The following is an 18,764-nucleotide window of genomic DNA, read 5'->3' on the forward strand; positions in this document are numbered from 1 at the left end:
GTTGACATCAATAGCACTTCTCAGCCGAGCCATTCACCTCCCATCACCAACTGCTTTTTGGTTTTGAAAGGTTAGCATTTCTGTCTCTTTAGTTAATGACCAGACCTCTTGAGCCTCTTGTCTAGTGTCTTCAGGCACCTCAAGAGCCTGCCTGCCCAGCAGCACCGGCTCACAGATTGTATAGCAGGGGGACAACGAGCCCATCTTCTGAATTGGGTCTCCAAGATCGCCAGGATGAAATCCAGACCTGAAGTATCGCAGAATGTGACCTGGCTTGGAGACAGGGCCTTTACACAAGGAATGCAGTGAAAACGACCAGTGTCCCTCGATGAAGAGGGCGGGACCCAAACACACAGAGGGTGGACCACGTGCAGACATGGAGAGGACGGCCATCCACAAGCCCTATCCTTGCAACTTTTATCTACATTTGAAACATTTTCAAAATACAGTTAAAACTTTAAATATATAGGATGAAAGAGAGTCCAGCTCCTGGGAATCTGACAGCAGATCCTGGGGGGCAGAGGCCTGAAAAGACCTACAACTTCTAGGCAAGAGGGTTGCGACTTAAGTGCAGTTTTTCAATGACTTTATTTTACCACGATTTTCCCTCCAAATGTCTACTGTCCCTGTAATATTTAAGGATCCTGGACTGTGACTCTAGAAAGAATCAAGGACGCAGCTCCTGTCTGACAAGTGATTGAGGAAAGCCTTGCATGGCTTCTGCTGACCGTCAGGCTTGGTTTTTACAGTCCAGCTGGAGGAGGGGCCTTGTGGTCTGAGAATGTGGTCTCTCTCCATTAGCCTGGAAGGCTCGCTTGATTTAGCAGGACAGTTCCAGATCAGGCTTCCCCCCAACCAGTCCTCACCTCCGATGATCTGCCCCAATGGCGTCTGTGACTCTGGCAAAACCCTGCTCCCTGGAAAAAGAACAAAACCATTTCAGCAAATAGTAAAGCAAAGGCCCGGCTTTTACTGGAAGCCCACATTCAACCAGTCTCCATCTGGTCGGTGACTACACCTGCCTCGCTATCCCAAATGCATGTCTCATCCCCTCTGAACTGTCTTCACCCAGGAATCTCCCCAGGTCTTCAGACCAGGAAGGGAATCCATTGTAAGTACTGACAGTTCCCTGACCTCAAGCCAGTGTTACTGAATTAACAGGAATGTGGCCAGAACGCCTTAGGCCTATAAACACCACTGTCTTGGAAGTTAATCTTTAATTCTTTGGTACTGTATGACCTTTGTCAAAAGAGCAACAGGGAAATTTCCCCCTGCATTTGGGGTGTACCCCTCAGATGCTTTTTGAATGAATAGAGACAGGTGAAATCCCCTTGATTGAGTCATTCTGAGTTGGTTGATAACCACATTAAGTTTGCCTGGTTCAAGCCACGTGGCCTCACTCACTTCAAAAGGGCTTCCAGCTCCCGCTTGACCCCGCCCACCACAGGCGGGCCCCGGTAGGTGAGGGCCGTGTACAGCTGCACGAGGGAGGCTCCCGCGCGGATCTTCTCCAGCGCATCCTGCCCGCTGCTGACACCGCCAACCCCGACGATGGGAACTCTGCCTGCAGAGAAGCGCACGGGACATGGTGAGGAAGGGAGGGCGAGACGTGAGAACAGGAGCTCAGTCTGGCTCCAGCCCCAGCCCCCTGCTGAGGGCGGTGGTTGAGGAAGCCCAGTCCCATCGCAGCCCCGGAGCCCGCGCACACAGAGCTCTGAAGACAGACATGGAGTCCTTGCCTTGGGTGAGTGCATACATCTCCCGGATGGTTTGCGTTGATAAATCCCTGAGGGGCTTCCCGCTCAGCCCTCCTGGTTCAGAGCGCAGGGCACCCTGGAGGCTGGCAGGGCGACTCACTGTGCTGTTTGTGACGATCAGTCCATCGATGCCCAACTGCAGGGGGAGACAGAAAAAGAGCCCCCTGGTCAGGGCATGACGGACTTGGAGAAGCTTCCCTGGAGGTCTGACACAGCAGCGGGCCCGGCGCCCACACCTAAGCCCCCAGAAGCCAGAGCCAGACCTCGCTCATTATACTTCCTGGGCAAGTGTCAGAATGAGCCTCAACACAACAGTAACAGCCATCACATACCAACTGCCAGTATGGTTCCACCAGGATGGGGTTTAGTCCTTAGAACAACTCAATCTAGAGCGTCCTGTGCCAAGGCCTGCAGGTAGAAAGAGGTGGAACTAGGACCTGAAGCAGGACTGCGGGGCCCAGTCTGGGTTTACACTGGTCCCCGGTGACACCGACACCCGGTGTTAGACTGGAGACAGAACACTGCACTGATCAAGGCTGGAGGAGGCACAGTCTTTAAAGCCCTTGCTGGAGGAAGAGGAGGGAAGAAGCGGGAGAAAAGGACCCGTTCAAACACTGCTTCAAACATTTCCTTTCTTATTACTGGCATATCTCGTTTTATGGCACTTCACTTCATTGTGCTTCACAGATACTAAGTTTTTTACAAGTTGAAGGTTTGTGGCAACCCTGCAGTATCAGATGATGCTTAGCATATTTTCAGCTATGAAGTAGTTTTTAATTCAATGACATACATTGTTTTGGACTTCCCTGGTGGTCTAGTGGGTAAGACTCCACGCTCCCAATCCAGGAGGCCTGGGTTCAATTCCTGGTCAGGGAACTAGATCCTGCATGCTGCAACTGAGTTCACATGCTGCAAAGACCCAGCGCAAGCATGTCAGGGTGGCCGAGTGGTCTCAGGCGCCAGACTCCAGGTGTCTAAGACCCAGCGCAGCCAAAATAAGTAAGTAAATAAACAAGTAAATATATGTATTTTTAAGGGGAGGGGCAGTTCCTAGAATAGAGCTATCACCAGAGATATCTGCAAGGATCACTTTTTAAAAAATAAAAGGTATGTACATTGTTTTGTTAGATGCAATGCTATTGCACACTGAACAGGCTATACTAGCAGAGTCTGTGTGCCCTGGGAAACCAAGAAGTTCCCATGACTTGCTTTATTGCAGTGGCAGAACTGAACCTCCTCTATCTCTGAGGTATGCCTACATATGAACAGAGGAGCCTGGCAGGCTACAGTCCATGGGGTCGCAAAAAGTCAGACATGATTCAGTGACTAAACAATAATGCCTGTATGTGATACACTGAATCATGACAGAGCAAACCAGCCCTTAATATAACAGAAACTGCCATCCAGGCTAACCCAGCTGGTCAGGTGGCCTCTACAGGCCGTGAACGGTGTCCCCAGGCCCTGACCCTCACCTCTCTCACCACGCTGGCAATATCCTCCTTGTCCTGGGCTGTGAGGTCGGGAGCAATCTTCACCAGGACAGCTGGCTTGTGGGCCACCTTCAGGGCATCCCTCTCCTGCAGCACCTACAGCAACACGGGGCCAGAGATGGGGACCCTGAGCCTGCAGCCTACAGTGTGACCGTGACCTGCAGCCGCAGTGTGTCTTGACACGAGCTGTCAAACTAAGGCACCAGTAGTTTCTCCTTCTCCGGAAACACCACTCTCAGTTATGCAAACAACCCCATCAAGATAGATCTGATTCCATTCTTTTAAACCAAGGAATCCCCGAGAGTGAGTCCCTAATGTCACTGGCATTGGCTAATACATTAAGGTTTATTTAGACTTTTGTCCCTAAAAGAGACAGCAAATACTGTCACAAGTACTGTTTGATGAAAAGTCATCCTATCATTCATTCATTTAATGTGCTAGATGCTAGAACAGAGTGGTAAATGAGAGAGCTGTGGTCCCTGCTCTCATACACTGTGGATTAACAGCAGGGATAGATAACTGAACAGTTGATTAATACTGAGCACAATCAGTGTTACTTAGGGGATTAGAGGGAAGTGAGGGGTCCTAACTGGTCCAGGTCTTAAAGACAACTCCTAGATAGCAGATAGCGATGCTGAAGCTTGGCCCTAGAGAATGAACAGTAGGTCAAACTAGTGGGGCTGGGCCTGGACACGTAATTACCCACCTTGGTCAGCAGGCGGCGCAGTTCGGCCTTTCCCTGAAGGCTCCGCAGCCCAGCCGTGTTGGGACTGGACACATTCACTACCAGGTAGTCAGCCAAGGGACCCAGGACTCGAACCCCCTCTGCATAGTCGGAGGCAGCGTCCACCGAGGTCTTATTCTTCCCCAGGTTTATTCCCAGCGGCAGCCCATCTGTAAATATCACTGGTCAGGATTTTGTCCCTACTCAACATTTCCCACATAATATTTTGAAGCCGTCCTTGACCAGCAGCCCATGAACAGCCTAAGACCTTCCAGCTCCAAATGCGACCTTGCCCACAGCAGCTGAAAAACGCCGAGCTATGCATGGTGCCCTGCCTGCCGACCTAAACCCACCCTCCACCTTCGTCTGCACAGCCGTACCTGGGCAGCTACTAGGATGTTTTCCGGCTTTGTCACTTTGCGCCCTTTTTCTTTTTTTTAATTTAATGGGGCATGGAGACATTAGGAGTGCAGCTACTAGTGATGAAAAAGGTAGGGCTCGTAAATGCAGTACAGCTGGGAAGAGGCAAGTCAACAGCATGCCAGGGGACAGCTGTTGACTCGCAGGGGCCGCTTGTTGCACTTGGTCAGGTGACTGGGTGTGTGGTTGTGAAGAAAGCGCAAAATTAAAGGATACATATAAAATAGACTGGAAAATATTTTCTATTCTCATGTCTAAAATGAAGAGGCATAATGGTTTTATCATTTCCGTCCTGAGAAGGGACTCCCCTTATAACTTCGGTGACCGCATATCCCAGAGCTTCCAGGCCAGCCCTGAACACTCCTGTAGCCTGGGCATAATTATTCGTGCCTGTGTCCCTTCCACTCTCAACGTGCACGGTAGGTAATACGGTTACCTTACTCTAAAATACAGGGAATTATCACCTGACTTGTATTTTTGACTTTCAGTGTGTTTCCGAAAGGTATTTTTCTATGTGTAAAAGCAAGGGCTTGTCTGCACTTGATTTCCTGGGATACCATCTTATCTGCAAAGGATAAAGTATATCCACGATGCCAGCTGTTTTTCCCACCAGTTGCCTGAGAGAAGATCTGAGACATCCAGCTAGTTCACAAAACGTGTCAGGTCAGGGAGGGTCAAAGAACACCACCTGGTCCTGCTATCGCACACTGTAAATGCAGTCCCTGTTTTATCATCGGCTTGAATGTAAATGAGATTCGTGTAGCTAATTTCATAGGTGGAGGGGAGGAGAGGGAACCCAGTTAGACAAGTTATATAACAGGGTCTCCAAGCTTCCCAAGTCAAGCTAAGATGGCTTGGAAGCTGTAATTTTTTTCCACCAGGCAAACTGGTTTAAGAGATCATTTTCATGTAGCCAGTGGGTCTTCTGTTAGTAGTCATTTGCCCCAAATGACAACATTTGGGGGTTAGACAAAAATTGCTGAATTACCCCCAAAGGGCACCACAGCTTTTAACAGTTCAAGTTTACTGGCATGATGCAAGCGATTAAGCTGTCTTCACGGCTTCCAGCTGCTGCTAAGCACAATGTGCAGAGCTCTGCTGTGGGATTTTGCTTCACTCCAGCAAATGTCAGCACCAGAGTGGGGGCTGAGGGGTCGGGCAAGAGAGCACAGAGGAGAGAAGTGGCATAAAGGGCACTGTGGACAATTAAAAGAAGGAAAGGGAGGCCAGGCAGGGGAGTATCACACACCATGACAGTGCTGTTGTGACCTGCAAGTCCCCCAAGTGGCAAGGTCTACAGTATAGCAGGGTCTGGGTCTACCAAGGCCAGGGAGTTCTAAGCAAGGCCACTTCCTACTCCCCAAATCAGAGGTTGCTAACTTTCAGTCTTGCTTCTAGAAATGAAGCCAATATCCACAGGTTTTTTTCATCTCACTACCAGGACATCTAACGAAGCTAATCTTCTGGAAGGTGTTCCAGAGGGGCCTGCTGAAAGAGGAAGATGGCCGTAGCCTCACCCAGCCCCAGAGGATGCCTGGGAAGATACAGTGAAGACAGCTCTGTGCCAGGACCGCTACGTGCACCCCAAGGGACAGCAGGGCAGAGAGCCCCAGGAACGAACATCAGCACCTCTGAAGGCGGCCTTCGAAAATGCATGGTGTTTCCAGACAAGTCATGGAGGATACTTTCCCAGTGCTGGAAACAGTTAGTTATCCCTGAGTGGAGAAGAGTGTGAGTAATGTTAGTGTTCTTCCTCATGTTTCCCTGCATTTACTAACGGGTCTGTCATTAGCATGCATCACTTCTATGATGGAGAAAAGGACAAGAGAGCAGGATGTACAAAGAAGGCACCCAGGCCCTGCTCGTGTGATCACAGAGCGGCCCCTCTGCACTACTTATTTCCAAGTCACCCGCTGTGACACAGGTTACATAACAAAGCAGGAACTTTAGTTAACAAAGTGTTATCTTTGTTCAATTGCAAAGTTCAATTAAAAGCTTGGATGCTGTAGTGGAGCCAGGAAAATTCCTCTAGGAGAGGAGCCCTGAGTTCCACACTTTTTTTTTCTTATTGCTCAATCATGCTCACTTCACTGGGAACATTCCTGACTTTCTCCCACAAGTTTCCTTCCAACAGCTGAGGAACCGCCCTCTGATGCAGTGCCCTTTACCTTCTGTGAGTCTGGCCTGCGTCTGCTGTCTGGCCCGTAACCTGTGTTCCACCACTGAGAGTCCATGACTGTTAAATCCGTATCTGGAGCACAGAAGAGCACAAGGAGAGGGACAAGGTTAGGACCCTCAGGCAGAAAGACTAGAGAGATGGAGATGGCTCCGTGACCATTTCACCATATGTGTGCGTGCTAAGTTGCTTCAGTCATGTTCAATTCTTTGCGACTCTGGACTACAGCCTGCCAGGCTCCTCTGTCCCTGGGATTCTCCAGGCAAGAATACTGGAGTGGGTTGCCATGCCTTTCTCCAGGGATCTTCCCCAGCCCAGGACCAAGTCCATGTCTTGTCCCTTATGTCTCCTATATGGGCAGGCAGGCTCTTTACCACCAGCGCAATCTGGGAAGCCCATTTCACCATACATTTGTGACAAAGAAACAAAAGGAAAAATCAGAGTCAGTTCTTAGACTTCTACAGTCTAAACACCCTGGGAAATCCTAGAGAACTTGCCAGAACACCATCAAGCACAGAGGGAAAAATTACAATTTGCCAACAAGTCACTCAGCCAACCAGCACTGTAAACAGCCCAGACTCAACTACGTAGCTGCCCCCAGACCTGTCTGGGTCCAGCCCCTCCTCCTTCCCATCCACTGCTGCCACGCAGTGGGACCTCACCACTGTGATAACCCATCTTCCCTCCTCCTGCCTCACCCCACAAATTCGTCTCCTGGAACCCATCCTGCCACTCCATCTCCTCATCCTTTCTCTCCTGGCCCAAGCCAGATGCTCCCTCACCTGCTGGCGTGCATGGAGTGCCCTGTACCCGTCTTCTCCTGACTTGGGATGCACATAAAGGCTGCTGTTCCCCTACTGGGTTACAGCCGTCTCGAGGACAAGAGACAACGTCTTCTCCATCACCTGTCAGTGGACACTCCACAAAGGCTGGGCCTCGTCTCTCTCATCTCTCGTCCCCAGCCCCCAGAGGGGCGCTGCTCTAATGGCCACCCCCGTCCCTTCCTCCTTACCAGTGGCACCAGCTCTCCAGTACAGGGTGAAATGAATGTGATGGGGCTTGGTCACTGAGATACAAAGTGCTGCCCACCAGGGAGCTTCTGGGAAAATACCCACTTCCCCCCATATCCATACTTCCTTTTCCTTTCTGCTCTCTGATGTCCTCAGGTGAGGACATACGCTTGCAGCTCAGGCTGCAAGAAGCGAAGGCCCACAGAGGTTGGACCAGAGTCCTGATGCCACCCCACTGCTCAACCAACCCTAGACCTGCCTACTACACCCATAATGAGGAGGAAATAATAACAAACACCCATTACTACTTAAACAGTAAGTAAGTTCTGCAGCCAGAAACACCTAATAGATACATGTACTCATTGACTCGGTTCATTCAGCACCCACCCTGGGCCAGGCATGCCTGGAGCCAGGAACACAAGGGCTGGGAGCTCAGGCCCTGCTCTCTCGTGCCACTTCTCACACACTGGATCCTACCAGGCCCCGTCATCCTGGTACCCAGGGCTATCTGTGGCAGGTGAATCGTAAACATTTTTTACCTGACCATTCTGAAGCTATCGATCCCACCCTACAGGGGAAAGATCAGTAATTTAATGTCTAAAGCTGGAAATTTTCCCTGAAACAAGCACGATAAAGCAGGACATGCAGCCAAATAAACCTTCCATACATCAGCCTCCCAGAAGGCCCTTCATGATCCCAAAGTTGCCTCCCAAACCTCCCCACCCCCTCCAAGGAGGTTCTCAAATACTGCTACCAGAAAGGAGGAACTTCTCCACTTTCTGGGTTTGCTGTAGTGAAAACTTTCCAGGGGGTCACAAAGAGAAGGGCTTTACATAGTCTAGAAGGATCTCTCTTCCTAAAAGCAGCTGTCTATATCGATTATTACCTTTCCCAGTTACTGAAGGCAGGGGCTGTGCCGTCTGGCGGAAGACCCACTAACCACATGCGGCCACAGAGAGTGAAGCCTGGCCAGTCAAAGCGAGAATGCTATAGGGATAGCATGCTGGGCTTCAGAGGCTTGATACAGTGAAAGAAGGCACACGGCCAGTCATGCTTGTATTGCTTATATATTAAAAGTATATATTAAGCATTTACAATTAAGTAGTATAATAAATATTACAAATAATGTAGTGATTATTAAAGTCAATTTTATTTTCACCTGTTTCTTTTTACATTTTTATTGTGGCTACCAGAATACTTTAAATTACATATAGGACTCCATCATATTTCTACTGGACAGAGCTGGGCAAGGGCACTGGAAGTAACCAGGTGGAAAAAGCACAGTCTCCAAAGTCAAGTGAGCCAACACCCATACCCACGTTCTCCTGCTTGTGACCTTGTGACTGTAGCTGTTTTGTAGTCCTCCAAGCCCCAGCTTGTATATACATTAAACTGAAATCATAAAACCTGCTTTTATGCTCAACATGATTCCAGAACATTCCAAATGACAGAAAAATGTCCACGTGGTACAGCCGCTCACCTACCTGTTAATGATAGCTTGGTCTTCCGGGAGGCGGAAGACCCTGGGCCTGGGGTTTCCTTCCTGAGGTTCTGGGGTTACACTGCCTATCTCAACAAAACCAAAGCCCATCTTATAAAGGCCATCCACCGCTTCCCCGTGCTTGTCAAATCCTGCGGCGATTCCCACTGGATTTCGGAATTTATGGCCAAGGACTCTCACTTCCTAGGGAGAAGGAAAGAAAGTCACAGGCAGAAAAAGCCATTCTGGTGTTCCTCAAAGCATGGTCCCCGGCATGCCTATGTCAGAATCACCTGCCTGTTAAACCTCAGGTCCCAGGGCCCATCCCTGGACTAAGGAATCAGAGTCTTGGGGGGGGAGGGGGCGGTGCAGAATGGAACTCTGAGGGAATCGATCTTTATCAGTGCTCTCCAGCTGATTCTGATACCAGCCAGAGTTTGAGAACCATCAGGCTTTATCATCACCAAGGAGACAAACAGCGTTCCCACCATGGGTTGAACAGGAGACAGGTGCTGCCTTTTCTCATCACAGTTAAGGATTCCACCTTCTTATCCGCTATCCTTGGTGGGAGAGAGTGGCTCATTGGTCTCAGCCCCTAGTGGGTGCTATTCTGAAACAGGCAGCGAGATCCTTTCATCATCTTAGTAAGTCAGCCTCCGCTGTGTCCCTCCTCCTCAGCCAGGCGACACGAAGGCCCAGCAGAGTCCCCATGACTCCTGTCCTCGGCTGGGCAGCTCTGACTGCTGGGCCCCAGAACCAGGCTGGGAGGACCAGGTTCTTCCCTGGCAGACGTGGGCTGGATTCCTGATTGTTTATTAGAATGAGAATGATTTGTCAGGTCTAGTCCGACTCCTGAGTGATTCAGGATTCTCACCCTGATGGGAGCCAACAAATCTAGTAGCAAGACAGATACGTTAAAAGATGGGAAAGGCATCAGCCTGTCATAAAGCCAGCAGTTGCCAATGGAGTTGTCTCTGTCAGCTGTTGTTGCAGGAAAGCCTTTGCCGGGACTAGCAAGGGTCCCAGGCTGACACCATCTGGTCCCAGAAGCAGAAAGAAGAAAGGCTGCTCCAAAGAGGGGGAAGAACAGATGGAGGTGAGTGTGTGCACGTGGCTCCTCGGGGACTAGTCAGGGGGCCACTGGGGGCCGTGCTCCAGGAGGGGCTCTTGACCCCAGCTGCACGACAGGACCCCCAGGCAGCCCTCAGTCCTCAAAGCCCAGAGATGATGGTCAAATGGGGCTGGCACCAGTCCAGAGCACTGTGTACAGGTCTCCCCCACTTTTCCAAAGTTCTCTTTATGCCACCTGGCTTTGCTATGAAAGAGCTACATTAGTAACCTGTTTTCTCTAACCGAAAGGAATCCAAAGAAAATTTTCACTTTTCTGAAAAAAGGCGACACACACATCTTCTCAAAGCTGCAGGATGGGAAGTAAAAGAGATACTAAGACGCAAAGGCAAAATACACGGAAGGCCACTTTGATCAATAATAGTGACTCTTCTCCTGAGAGGTCTGAGGGCTTCTTGGTGTTTTCTTCACATTCACATCATTCTAATGTCCCCCTTTTGCTGAGTCTCTTCAGTGGAAACTGTCAGGGCTTACATGAGGATGTAGATTCTAGGAGGACGTGGATTCTTCCACTTTGTTTGCTGCAGAAACCCCAGCACACAGAAGAGTAAGGGGATAGTGGTGCCCATGATTAGATGCAGGAAGGAATGAGGCTCAGACAGGAGCGGTATGCTTTCCTCAAAGGGCTTGGCTAGACATCCCTACATCACATTAGATGCTAGTGATGCTGGCATGCTTCCTTTTCAGCAGAGGTGAACTCTGAGCTACCTGAGACCTCAGTGAGGCAGGGATGGTGGCTAAGGGGAAGGATGCTGAGCCAGACTCCATGGGTGTGGATCCTGGCTCAGCCACTTCCTGGCTGGGTGCCTTTGGGTAAGTCACTTAACTCCTCTGCACCTCAGTGTTCCTAATCTATAGATGGGGACGACAGTTTGAGGGCTAACTTGAGATTCTAGTTTTCAAAAGATCAGCCCCAGCTGAATAAATTAGGAGACTTTGACCTTGACCTTTGTATCTGTCGCACAAGGAGCACCTACCAGCATGTCAGAGTCTTGAAACGCGGTTCGAGGAAGGAGCCCCAGGGAGGTGAAGCGAACAGCCAGCCTGTGGGCTGTCTCAGGGTCCAGCAGCCGCTGCAGAGACGGCATCAAGAGTTCAGCGTAGAAGTGCTCATCCCCTGTGGCCGTCAAGTAGGAGGCAAAGAGAAGTCCTCCGCCCCCCAGGATCACCATGGCATCCTGGGCCCGCTTCTAGAAAAAAGAGCCAGTGGGATCCCCTCAAGGCCAGGCTGAGGAACCATCCCCAAACCCTTCACACACTTTACACGCTCACAGGGAACATAATGGCCTTTACATTCAGTCACATTCCTAGCCTTCTGCTAATGCTGGTCTCCTCTGTTCCTGCTCACATATTGGCCTCTCAGGCAGAGGCTGTATCTGCATTTCTGCAGACACTCACTCCTCTGCCCCAAAGGACTCCAGGCCAGGGGTTTCAAGAGGGGGAGTACCCTGGGGCATGCAGTGGAAATCGGAGGAGACTGCTCATAGATTTAGTGAGTGGGCATCAGTAAAGTCAGAAGTGCCTCTACGACTTTTGAAAATCCTACTGACAGTCACTAGGTACAAATATCTGTTCGTACTACCTGAGCCTAGAACTACAGACTCTATTTCCCCACATAAACACAATCCTGTGTGGTTTTCATCTGCATTGACTTTCCAGGAATGCAATTGCCTTGTTGATTGAGGGCTGACCATACTGTTCAGCACAGAACATTAATAAGAATAACACCATCTCAGAAGACATTCCCGTGGCACTAGAATTTCTAAGTAGAGGCTTACACACCTGACTCACTACCTAGATGACTCATGCCCTAATATTTATGGGTCAAAATACATATTATTATAAATTCATTTCTCCTTTATATTCCAATTAGGACATTATGTTGACCTTTTAAATTATATATAGAAAGATTGTATTATACATAAATTCCACTTCAGGATGCAAAACAGGGTTTTGCAAAAAAATTTTTTCTAAGGTCTTTTTAAAAAAATTTTAATGAAGTATAGTTGATTTATAATGTCTTAACTTTTGCTGTATAGCAAAGTGATTGGGTTACACATATATATACTTTTCCATATTTTTCCATTACGGTTTGTCACTGGATATTGAATACAGCTCCCTGTGCTATACATCAGGGCCTTGTTGTTTTCCCATCCTATATGTAATAGCTTGCATCTGTTAAGCCCCAATTCCCAATCCTTCCCTCTTCTACCTCTCCTACCCCCTTGGCAACCACAACTCTGTTCTTATATCCAACATCAGGTCTTCTTGCACCAAACTCAAACATTGCTCATGATACTTATCACTGCCAGGTGCTGAGTCACTCACTCATTCATTCACCCCATAGAGACTGTGCACGCAAGGATGGATTCCAGGCTCAAGTCCCTGCCTTCACGAGGAGTACAACCTCAGGAGGAGAGAGAAATCAACGATCATGCAAACCTACAACAGTGCTCTGGAGAAAAAAGTGGCGGAGGAGCCTAACCTAATCACAGAGGCAGAGAAAGGCTTCCTCGAGGCAGTGTCTTAAAGCTGATATTCAAAGAATAAATAGAAGTTAGCTAGGCGCCAGGGCGGGGGCTGGGGAGGGGACGAGGCTAAAGGCCCTCTACACTCTAGGCGGCATAGGAGAATGAGATGCACCCAAGTAATGGGGGAAGGGGAAAGGTTTGTCTGGAATCAAGGAGTGAGGAAAAGTACCGCTTAAAAATAAGCTGGGTTCGGGATGGGGAACACATGTATACCTGTGGCGGATTCATTTTGATATTTGGCAAAACTAATACAATTATGTAAAGTTTAAAAATAAAATAAAATTAGGGGGAAAAAAAGAGAGAGAAAAAAAAAAAAATAAGCTGGGGAGGCAGGCAGGGGTCTTGGCCAGAATAAAGTTTTGAGTTTGGTTCCCTAAACAAGGAGGCCTGATCAGCTTTGCCTTTAAGGGTCACTCCTAGCCGTCACCATAGATCTAGTATTCATTATCTACACTTCTAGCCTCCTCCAAGAGACTGTAGGAACGCCCCTTGCGTGGATCCACAGATATCTGAGTGCCGTTACAAAAACCCTGCCCTAAATGTTTATCTAAAAACACTGGCACTATGTTTCACTGTGATTTCATTCCAGGTTGGATCCTGCACACAATGCTAGGCGGTCCTGTGTTCACTAAGTGTCCCTGGGCTTAGTTCAGTAAAAGCCCACGTGCTCTTACATAGATCAGCATCTACACTGTTTACACGTAGCATTTACACAGTGGCCGAGTACGTGTGTAAATGCACGCGCATGACCATCAGCAGGCGTCTGCAGAGCTACACACACTACCCTAAGAGGCCCAAGCTCTCGGAGCCTCCTCCCGTCCACATCTCGCCCAAGCTAGAGCTTCATCCTCCCCTCGCCCGGCTTCCCGCCCGTGCTTTTCCACGCTGCCACATTAGCAGCACCGGCTGTACTCACTTTGAGCTGCCTCCACGCCATGCTCCTGCCGCCTCTGGGCCCGCCTCTGACTCGTTTCCATTGGAGGAGATGGAGATGTCCTCTAATCCCCGCCCCTCCGGGCGCCTCCCCTGCCCGCGGAGGGGAAGGCTCCGCTCCGCTCGGAGAGTCTGATTGAACGTTCATGCGCCGGCGCATTCGCGGTGTACACGCCTCTTCCGCCCGCGGGCCTCCCGGAGTCTTTGCTGCGGGGCAGCGCGCTCTGGCTGAGACACCTTGCGCGGATTTGCAGCATCCTGAATCCGTAGAGACGACTCCCTGTATGTTGAGTCTTAGATTCTAAGCAACACTCTCACCAAGTTTTTGATCGTTCAAGTTAAACATTTTATTCATAAGAGTGTGTGTGCTTTAGATAAAGCGTGGGTTGAGAGTGTATGCTGCTGCTGCTGCTAAGGCGCTTCAGTCGTGTCCGACTCTGTGCGACCCCATAGATGGCAGACCACCAGGCTCCACCATCCCTGGGATTCTCCAGGCAAGAACACTGGAGTGGGTTGCCATTTCCTTCTCCAATGCATGAAAGTGAAAAGTGAAAGGGAAATCGCTCAGTCGTGTCTGACTCCTAGCGACCCCATGGACTGCAGCCTACCAGGCTCCTCCATCCATGGGATTTTCCAGGCAAGAGTACTGGAGTTGGGTGCCATTAGGGCACTAAAAGGGTTGAAATGAATTACAGCACTGCGTAAGATACCTGAGCTGATTTTCAAAGAAAATTCCATGAACATCAGGTTCAGATCAGATCAGTCGCTCAGTCGTGTCCAACTCTTTGCGACCCCATGAATCGCAGCACGCCAGGCCTCCCTGTCCATCACCAACTCCTGGTGTTCACTGAGACTCACGTCCATCGAGTCAGTGATGCCATCCAGCCATCTCATCCTCTGTTGTCCCCTTCTCCTCTTGCCCCTAATCCCTCCCAGCATCAGAGTCTTTTCCAATGAATCAACTCTTCTCATGAGGTGGCCAAAGTACTGGAGTTTCAGCTTTAGCATCATTCCTTCCAAAGAACACCCAGGGCTGATCTCCTTCAGAATGGACTGGTTGGATTTCCTTGCAGTCCAAGGGACTCTGAAGAGTCTTCTCCAACACCACAGTTCAGGAGCATCAATTCTTCAGCATTCAGCCTTCTTCACAGTCCAACTCTCACATCCATACATGACCACAGGAAAAACCATAGCCTTGGCTAGACGGACCTTTGTTGGCAAACTAATGTCTCTGCTTTTGAATATGCTATCTAGGTTGGTCATAGCTTTCCTTCCAAGGAGTAAGCGTCTTTTAATTTCATGGCTGCAGTCACCATCTGTAGTGATTTTGGAGCCCAGAAAAATAAAGTCTGACACTGTTTCCACTGTTTCCCCATCTATTTCCCATGAAGTGATGGGACCGGATGCCATGATCTTCGTTTTCTGAATGTTGAGCTTTAAGCCAACGTTTTCACTCTCCACTTTCACTTTCATCAAGAGGCTTTTTAGTTCCTCTTCACTTTCTGCCATAAGGGTAGTGTCATCTGCATATCTGAGGCTATTGATAATTCTCCTGGCAATCTTGATTCCAGCTTGTGTTTTTTCCAGTCCAGCGTTTCTCATGATGTACTCTGCATATAAGTTAAATAAACAGGGTGACAATATACAGCCTTGATATACTCTTTTTCCTATTTGGAACCAGTCTGTTGTTCCATGTCCAGTTCTAACTGTGCTTCCTGACCTGCGTACAAATTTCTCAAGAGGCAGATCAGGTGGTCTGGGATTCCCATCTCTTTCAGAATTTTCCACAGTTTATTGTGATCCACACAGTCAAAGGCTTTGGCATGGTTTCACTATAAAAATGCCTAAAACGTACGTGTGTATGCATGTATATATGTTTATAGGGATGTCTGGAAAGTAAGACTTTGTGTTTGTGGGCAATTTCTGTGCCCACGTTTATTTGTATTTATGATCTCATTTTGGTGCCAAGAAAGAGAACTAGCTAACGTATAATCGTGCCAGGTTTTAGTTGTCGGGGGCTTGTGGAATCTTCCTGGACCGGGGACGGAACCATCTCCCCTGCATTGGCAGGCAGCTTCTTACCCACTGTGCCACCAGGGAAGCCTGGAACTTCTGTATTAACTACACTTATTTTGTCTTTTTTCCCTCTAACTTAAAACGTAAACTGATTTAGTTCCCAATTACTTGACTATTGCAGTGTTTTTCAAAGTGAGGGGTGTGTTCTTGGGCTCTACACTTCAGAGAATTTTGTATTTTGGTGTCCACTTCCTCAGTGATTTTTAAAGTACCGCAAGCATCACGTGGACCATTTGGAAAACGTACTGAAACCTGCCAGGCAATTTCTGTGCCCACGTTTATTTGTATTTATGATCTCATTTTGGTGCCAAGAAAGGGAACTGGCTAACATATATAAGTGATAGATGTGCCACAGGTGGCATGCTCTATGAACAAAGGTTTTTCATCAAGTTAATTAAAGAAAAGTGGTGAGAGAATTGATTCATCCTTACAGCAGGAGTCAGTGTGCATGACAAAATCAAAAGAACCTGTGCAGTTGTAGACCGGAACCATATTTATCTGAGATGTGGCTATTTAGTTTGGCGAAATTTGATTTTAAGTGGTTTTCAGTTTTGTTTATAATTTGTATTCATGCTTTCATCAAATATTTATTCTCTGGCTTTTATGATTAAGAGCTTTAGGATAGATATCATGCCTAGATTTGTGTATAAATGTATTTAAGAAATAATACAATAATTTAAATCGATTCTAGGGGGTCTGCAAGAATGGTTTTCTTTTTTAAAGAAAATACGAAACTGAACTTTTAGCAACACTGGCTTAGATATTCATCACCCTCTATGCTCTTATAGGTTCGATTTAGCAGACAAAGGGCTATTACGATATTGCAAAGCTAAAGGCATAGCCAGTTGTGTAGACACAGGTGGTGCTGCCCCAGCCATGAGGGCCCGTTGCTTTATTGATCCCTAGCATTTGCTTTCAGCCTGTAGGAACACCACCTGGCTCCTTAAAACAAAACCTTTTGTCTCCTTGACAAATGACTCCCTATTTCTAGAAGAATAATACTAAATAAATACGATGAGCCCACCAAGAATATATTTAAAAGACCAGGCAGCTACTGAGCCCCCACACTTTTCCTGCTCACAGTTCGCAGAGAAAATGTTCTTCAAAGGAAGAACCTGGCTTTGGTTGTACATCACAACAGGTTTCGTTCTAGGCAGTGAAATCCACGGCTCAGAGCAACGCGGAGGGAATAATTGTTTTCAGCTGAGCAGCTTTCGGTGCAGCTTTGAGGGAGCAGAACAGCACTGTCATGCTCTGGGAGGACACCTTGCTTTCACCTGGAACCAGGAGGTTCAAGATCTCCTCTGGAACTTTCTGGAAAAAGAAAAGTGGTGGGTCGGGGGAAATTTAACACTGCCGGAAAAACACCAAGGAAAAAACCACCCAGGTGAGGCTCTGAGGTTTAGTGTTCATGAAGGAAACTTCCTTACTTTTCCTCTGAGATGAGAGAAGGAAAGAAATGTGACTTCTTTTGTATACAGAGAGATCAGTCACTTTGTTACCATTGTTCTGAAATGTCTCCACTTTTGTGCTCCAGCCTTTCATTTGTCTGTGTCAGGAAATGATGAGATTTTTTTGTCTCAGGGCCTATCAAAAGTTAATTTACTTGCTATTTGACTAAAAGTATTGTGCAAAATTCTGAAATGGTTACTTTTTTTCCTGGTAAAAAAGGAAAATTTATCATTCTCAGCCCCATGCTTCCTGACACAGAAGCTTGGAGAGAAATTATTTGCCAGTTGCCTTTCTTACACAGATATTTTCAAACTTAGACACAGTAATCTTAGGGTCTTAAAGAAAAGCTCAAGGCATTATTACATCATTGGGACTTTCCTGGTGGCTGAGATGGTAAGGAATCTGCCTGCAATGCAGGAGACCAGGTTCGATCCCTGGGTCAGAAAGATCCCCTGGAGAAAGGAATGGCAACCCACTCCAGTATTCTTGCCTGGAGAATCCCACGGACAGATGAGCCTGGTGGGCTACAGTCCTTTGGGTCGCAAAGAGTCGGACACCTTCGTTGACGTCTAGATAAGTTAATACTAAGCCTTGTGATAACACATAATATGAAAAAATAAACAGTGTATAATTTGTGTGTGTCAGGGGGCAATCAAAATTTGGTGTTCATATTTATTTTTTTAAACTGTTCAACTTTTGAGTATGAGGCTCATCTGGGTCTGGTTTCCCTGCAGCAGATGTCACAACCCGCCCAGCCACCAAGCCCACCAGATGCGTCTACCTGACCAGAAGTCACAATCAGACCTCATCCAAAGAGGGCTCTTGCTTAGCGAAGCATTACTTCATTTGCCAAGCTGGTAAGGGATGAAGCTACATGCTGCCAAAGACCTAATTCTTAGAAACTGACTCTGAATAAGGAGAGCATGTGAGAGTATTAGATAGAGTCTGTGAGTGATGGACCTAACGACTTCCTCCTGCAACCCCAATGTTCCCTTCATTTCTTGACCTGGATGGAGTGTGCACCCCCCAGTCCTTTCAGCACTGGCCTTTACTGGGAAGAACAAGAAGCAAAAGAGGAACATAGAATATGGTGGATTATAGGGGAGCTGGTTATCAATGCGAGGTTTGCTTCTTCAGAGGTAGGAGGTGAGAATTAAGGGGTAGTTGGGTTTAGTTTGGTTTGGTTTTCACATTAAGCAATGTTCTTCATGGTAATAGTTACATGAAGCACTTACACTGTAGCTCAGTGAATTCTCAGAGGCCTTATGATGTCTCAGACTGTCTAGGTAAAAGTTCTGTTCCACTTTTTTAAAAAAATCACAAATACATTCTTATTAAAATGTACAGCAGCTATGAATGCTTCATAAAACAGAAGACATTGCAATATTTTTCTATTACAAGAAAAAAAAAGATCACCTTTCTCAAATACTGGCTATTGAAAGGACCCAGTATTTCAAGTTTACATATTTCTAGCAGCAAACCTCTCCTTCTTCACCCTTTCAAGCTCTTTGTGATATTTTTGTCTCTTTGCCATAATGGCATGCTGCTGTAAATGAGGCCAAGGTTGTGAGGCTAGTCTCTGTGGAA

The 18,764-nt window shown here is 47.8% G+C and overlaps 2 protein-coding genes and 2 long non-coding RNA genes across 14 annotated transcripts in view; 3 read left to right on the forward strand and 1 right to left on the reverse strand.

Moving 5' to 3' along the window:
* Positions 1–569: 569 nt before the first annotated feature.
* DHODH (dihydroorotate dehydrogenase (quinone)) lies at positions 570–13,668 on the reverse strand. 5 transcript variants are annotated; one of them, XM_086351569.1, is made up of 9 exons: positions 13,633–13,668; positions 11,163–11,375; positions 9,062–9,257; positions 6,560–6,642; positions 3,954–4,141; positions 3,230–3,343; positions 1,740–1,893; positions 1,405–1,564; positions 570–917 (listed from the first exon to the last, which is right to left on the reverse strand). In XM_086351569.1, the coding sequence occupies exons 3-9, from the start codon at positions 9,166–9,168 to the stop codon at positions 863–865; spliced, it is 861 nt and encodes a 286-aa protein (XP_086207695.1). In that variant the 5' UTR covers positions 9,169–9,257; positions 11,163–11,375; positions 13,633–13,668; the 3' UTR covers positions 570–862. The 5 variants fall into 5 exon arrangements, with proteins under 5 accessions (XP_086207695.1, XP_086207692.1, XP_086207693.1 ...); XM_086351566.1 differs by having other exon boundaries at positions 9,062–9,261; XM_086351567.1 differs by having other exon boundaries at positions 9,062–9,261; positions 13,391–13,668.
* LOC147353516 (uncharacterized) lies at positions 1,560–8,987 on the forward strand. 2 transcript variants are annotated; one of them, XR_015145710.1, is made up of 4 exons: positions 1,560–1,744; positions 5,833–6,122; positions 7,734–7,892; positions 8,771–8,987. It is a non-coding gene; the product is annotated as an uncharacterized LOC147353516 (long non-coding RNA). The 2 variants fall into 2 exon arrangements; XR_015145709.1 differs by lacking the exons at positions 1,560–1,744; positions 5,833–6,122 and having other exon boundaries at positions 6,640–7,892.
* On the forward strand, positions 9,572–13,963 carry LOC147353517 (uncharacterized). The gene is made up of 3 exons (XR_015145708.1): positions 9,572–9,701; positions 10,039–10,153; positions 12,533–13,963. It is a non-coding gene; the product is annotated as an uncharacterized LOC147353517 (long non-coding RNA).
* A 1,253-nt stretch (positions 13,964–15,216) lies between these two features.
* PKD1L3 (polycystin 1 like 3, transient receptor potential channel interacting) overlaps positions 15,217–18,764 on the forward strand; it is an 80,180-nt gene continuing 76,632 nt past the window's right edge. For 5 of the 6 annotated variants that reach the window (XR_015145702.1, XR_015145703.1, XR_015145706.1 and 2 more), the window contains exons 1-2: positions 15,217–17,112; positions 17,912–18,034. Coding sequence is in view for 2 of the 6 variants with exons in the window: in XM_086351564.1 (XP_086207690.1) it covers positions 16,740–17,112; positions 17,912–18,034 (496 nt within the window). In the remaining 4 variants the exon portion in view is untranslated. The remainder of the gene's footprint in view (positions 17,113–17,911; positions 18,035–18,764) is intronic. The other variant, XR_015145704.1, reaches the window with a different exon arrangement.

The sequence above is a fragment of the Bos grunniens genome, chromosome 18, assembly GCF_055505025.1.
Source record: "Bos grunniens cultivar Pamir isolate PY7600 chromosome 18, Bosgru_T2T1.0, whole genome shotgun sequence".
In the NCBI taxonomy this organism is placed as follows: domain Eukaryota; kingdom Metazoa; phylum Chordata; class Mammalia; order Artiodactyla; family Bovidae; genus Bos; species Bos grunniens.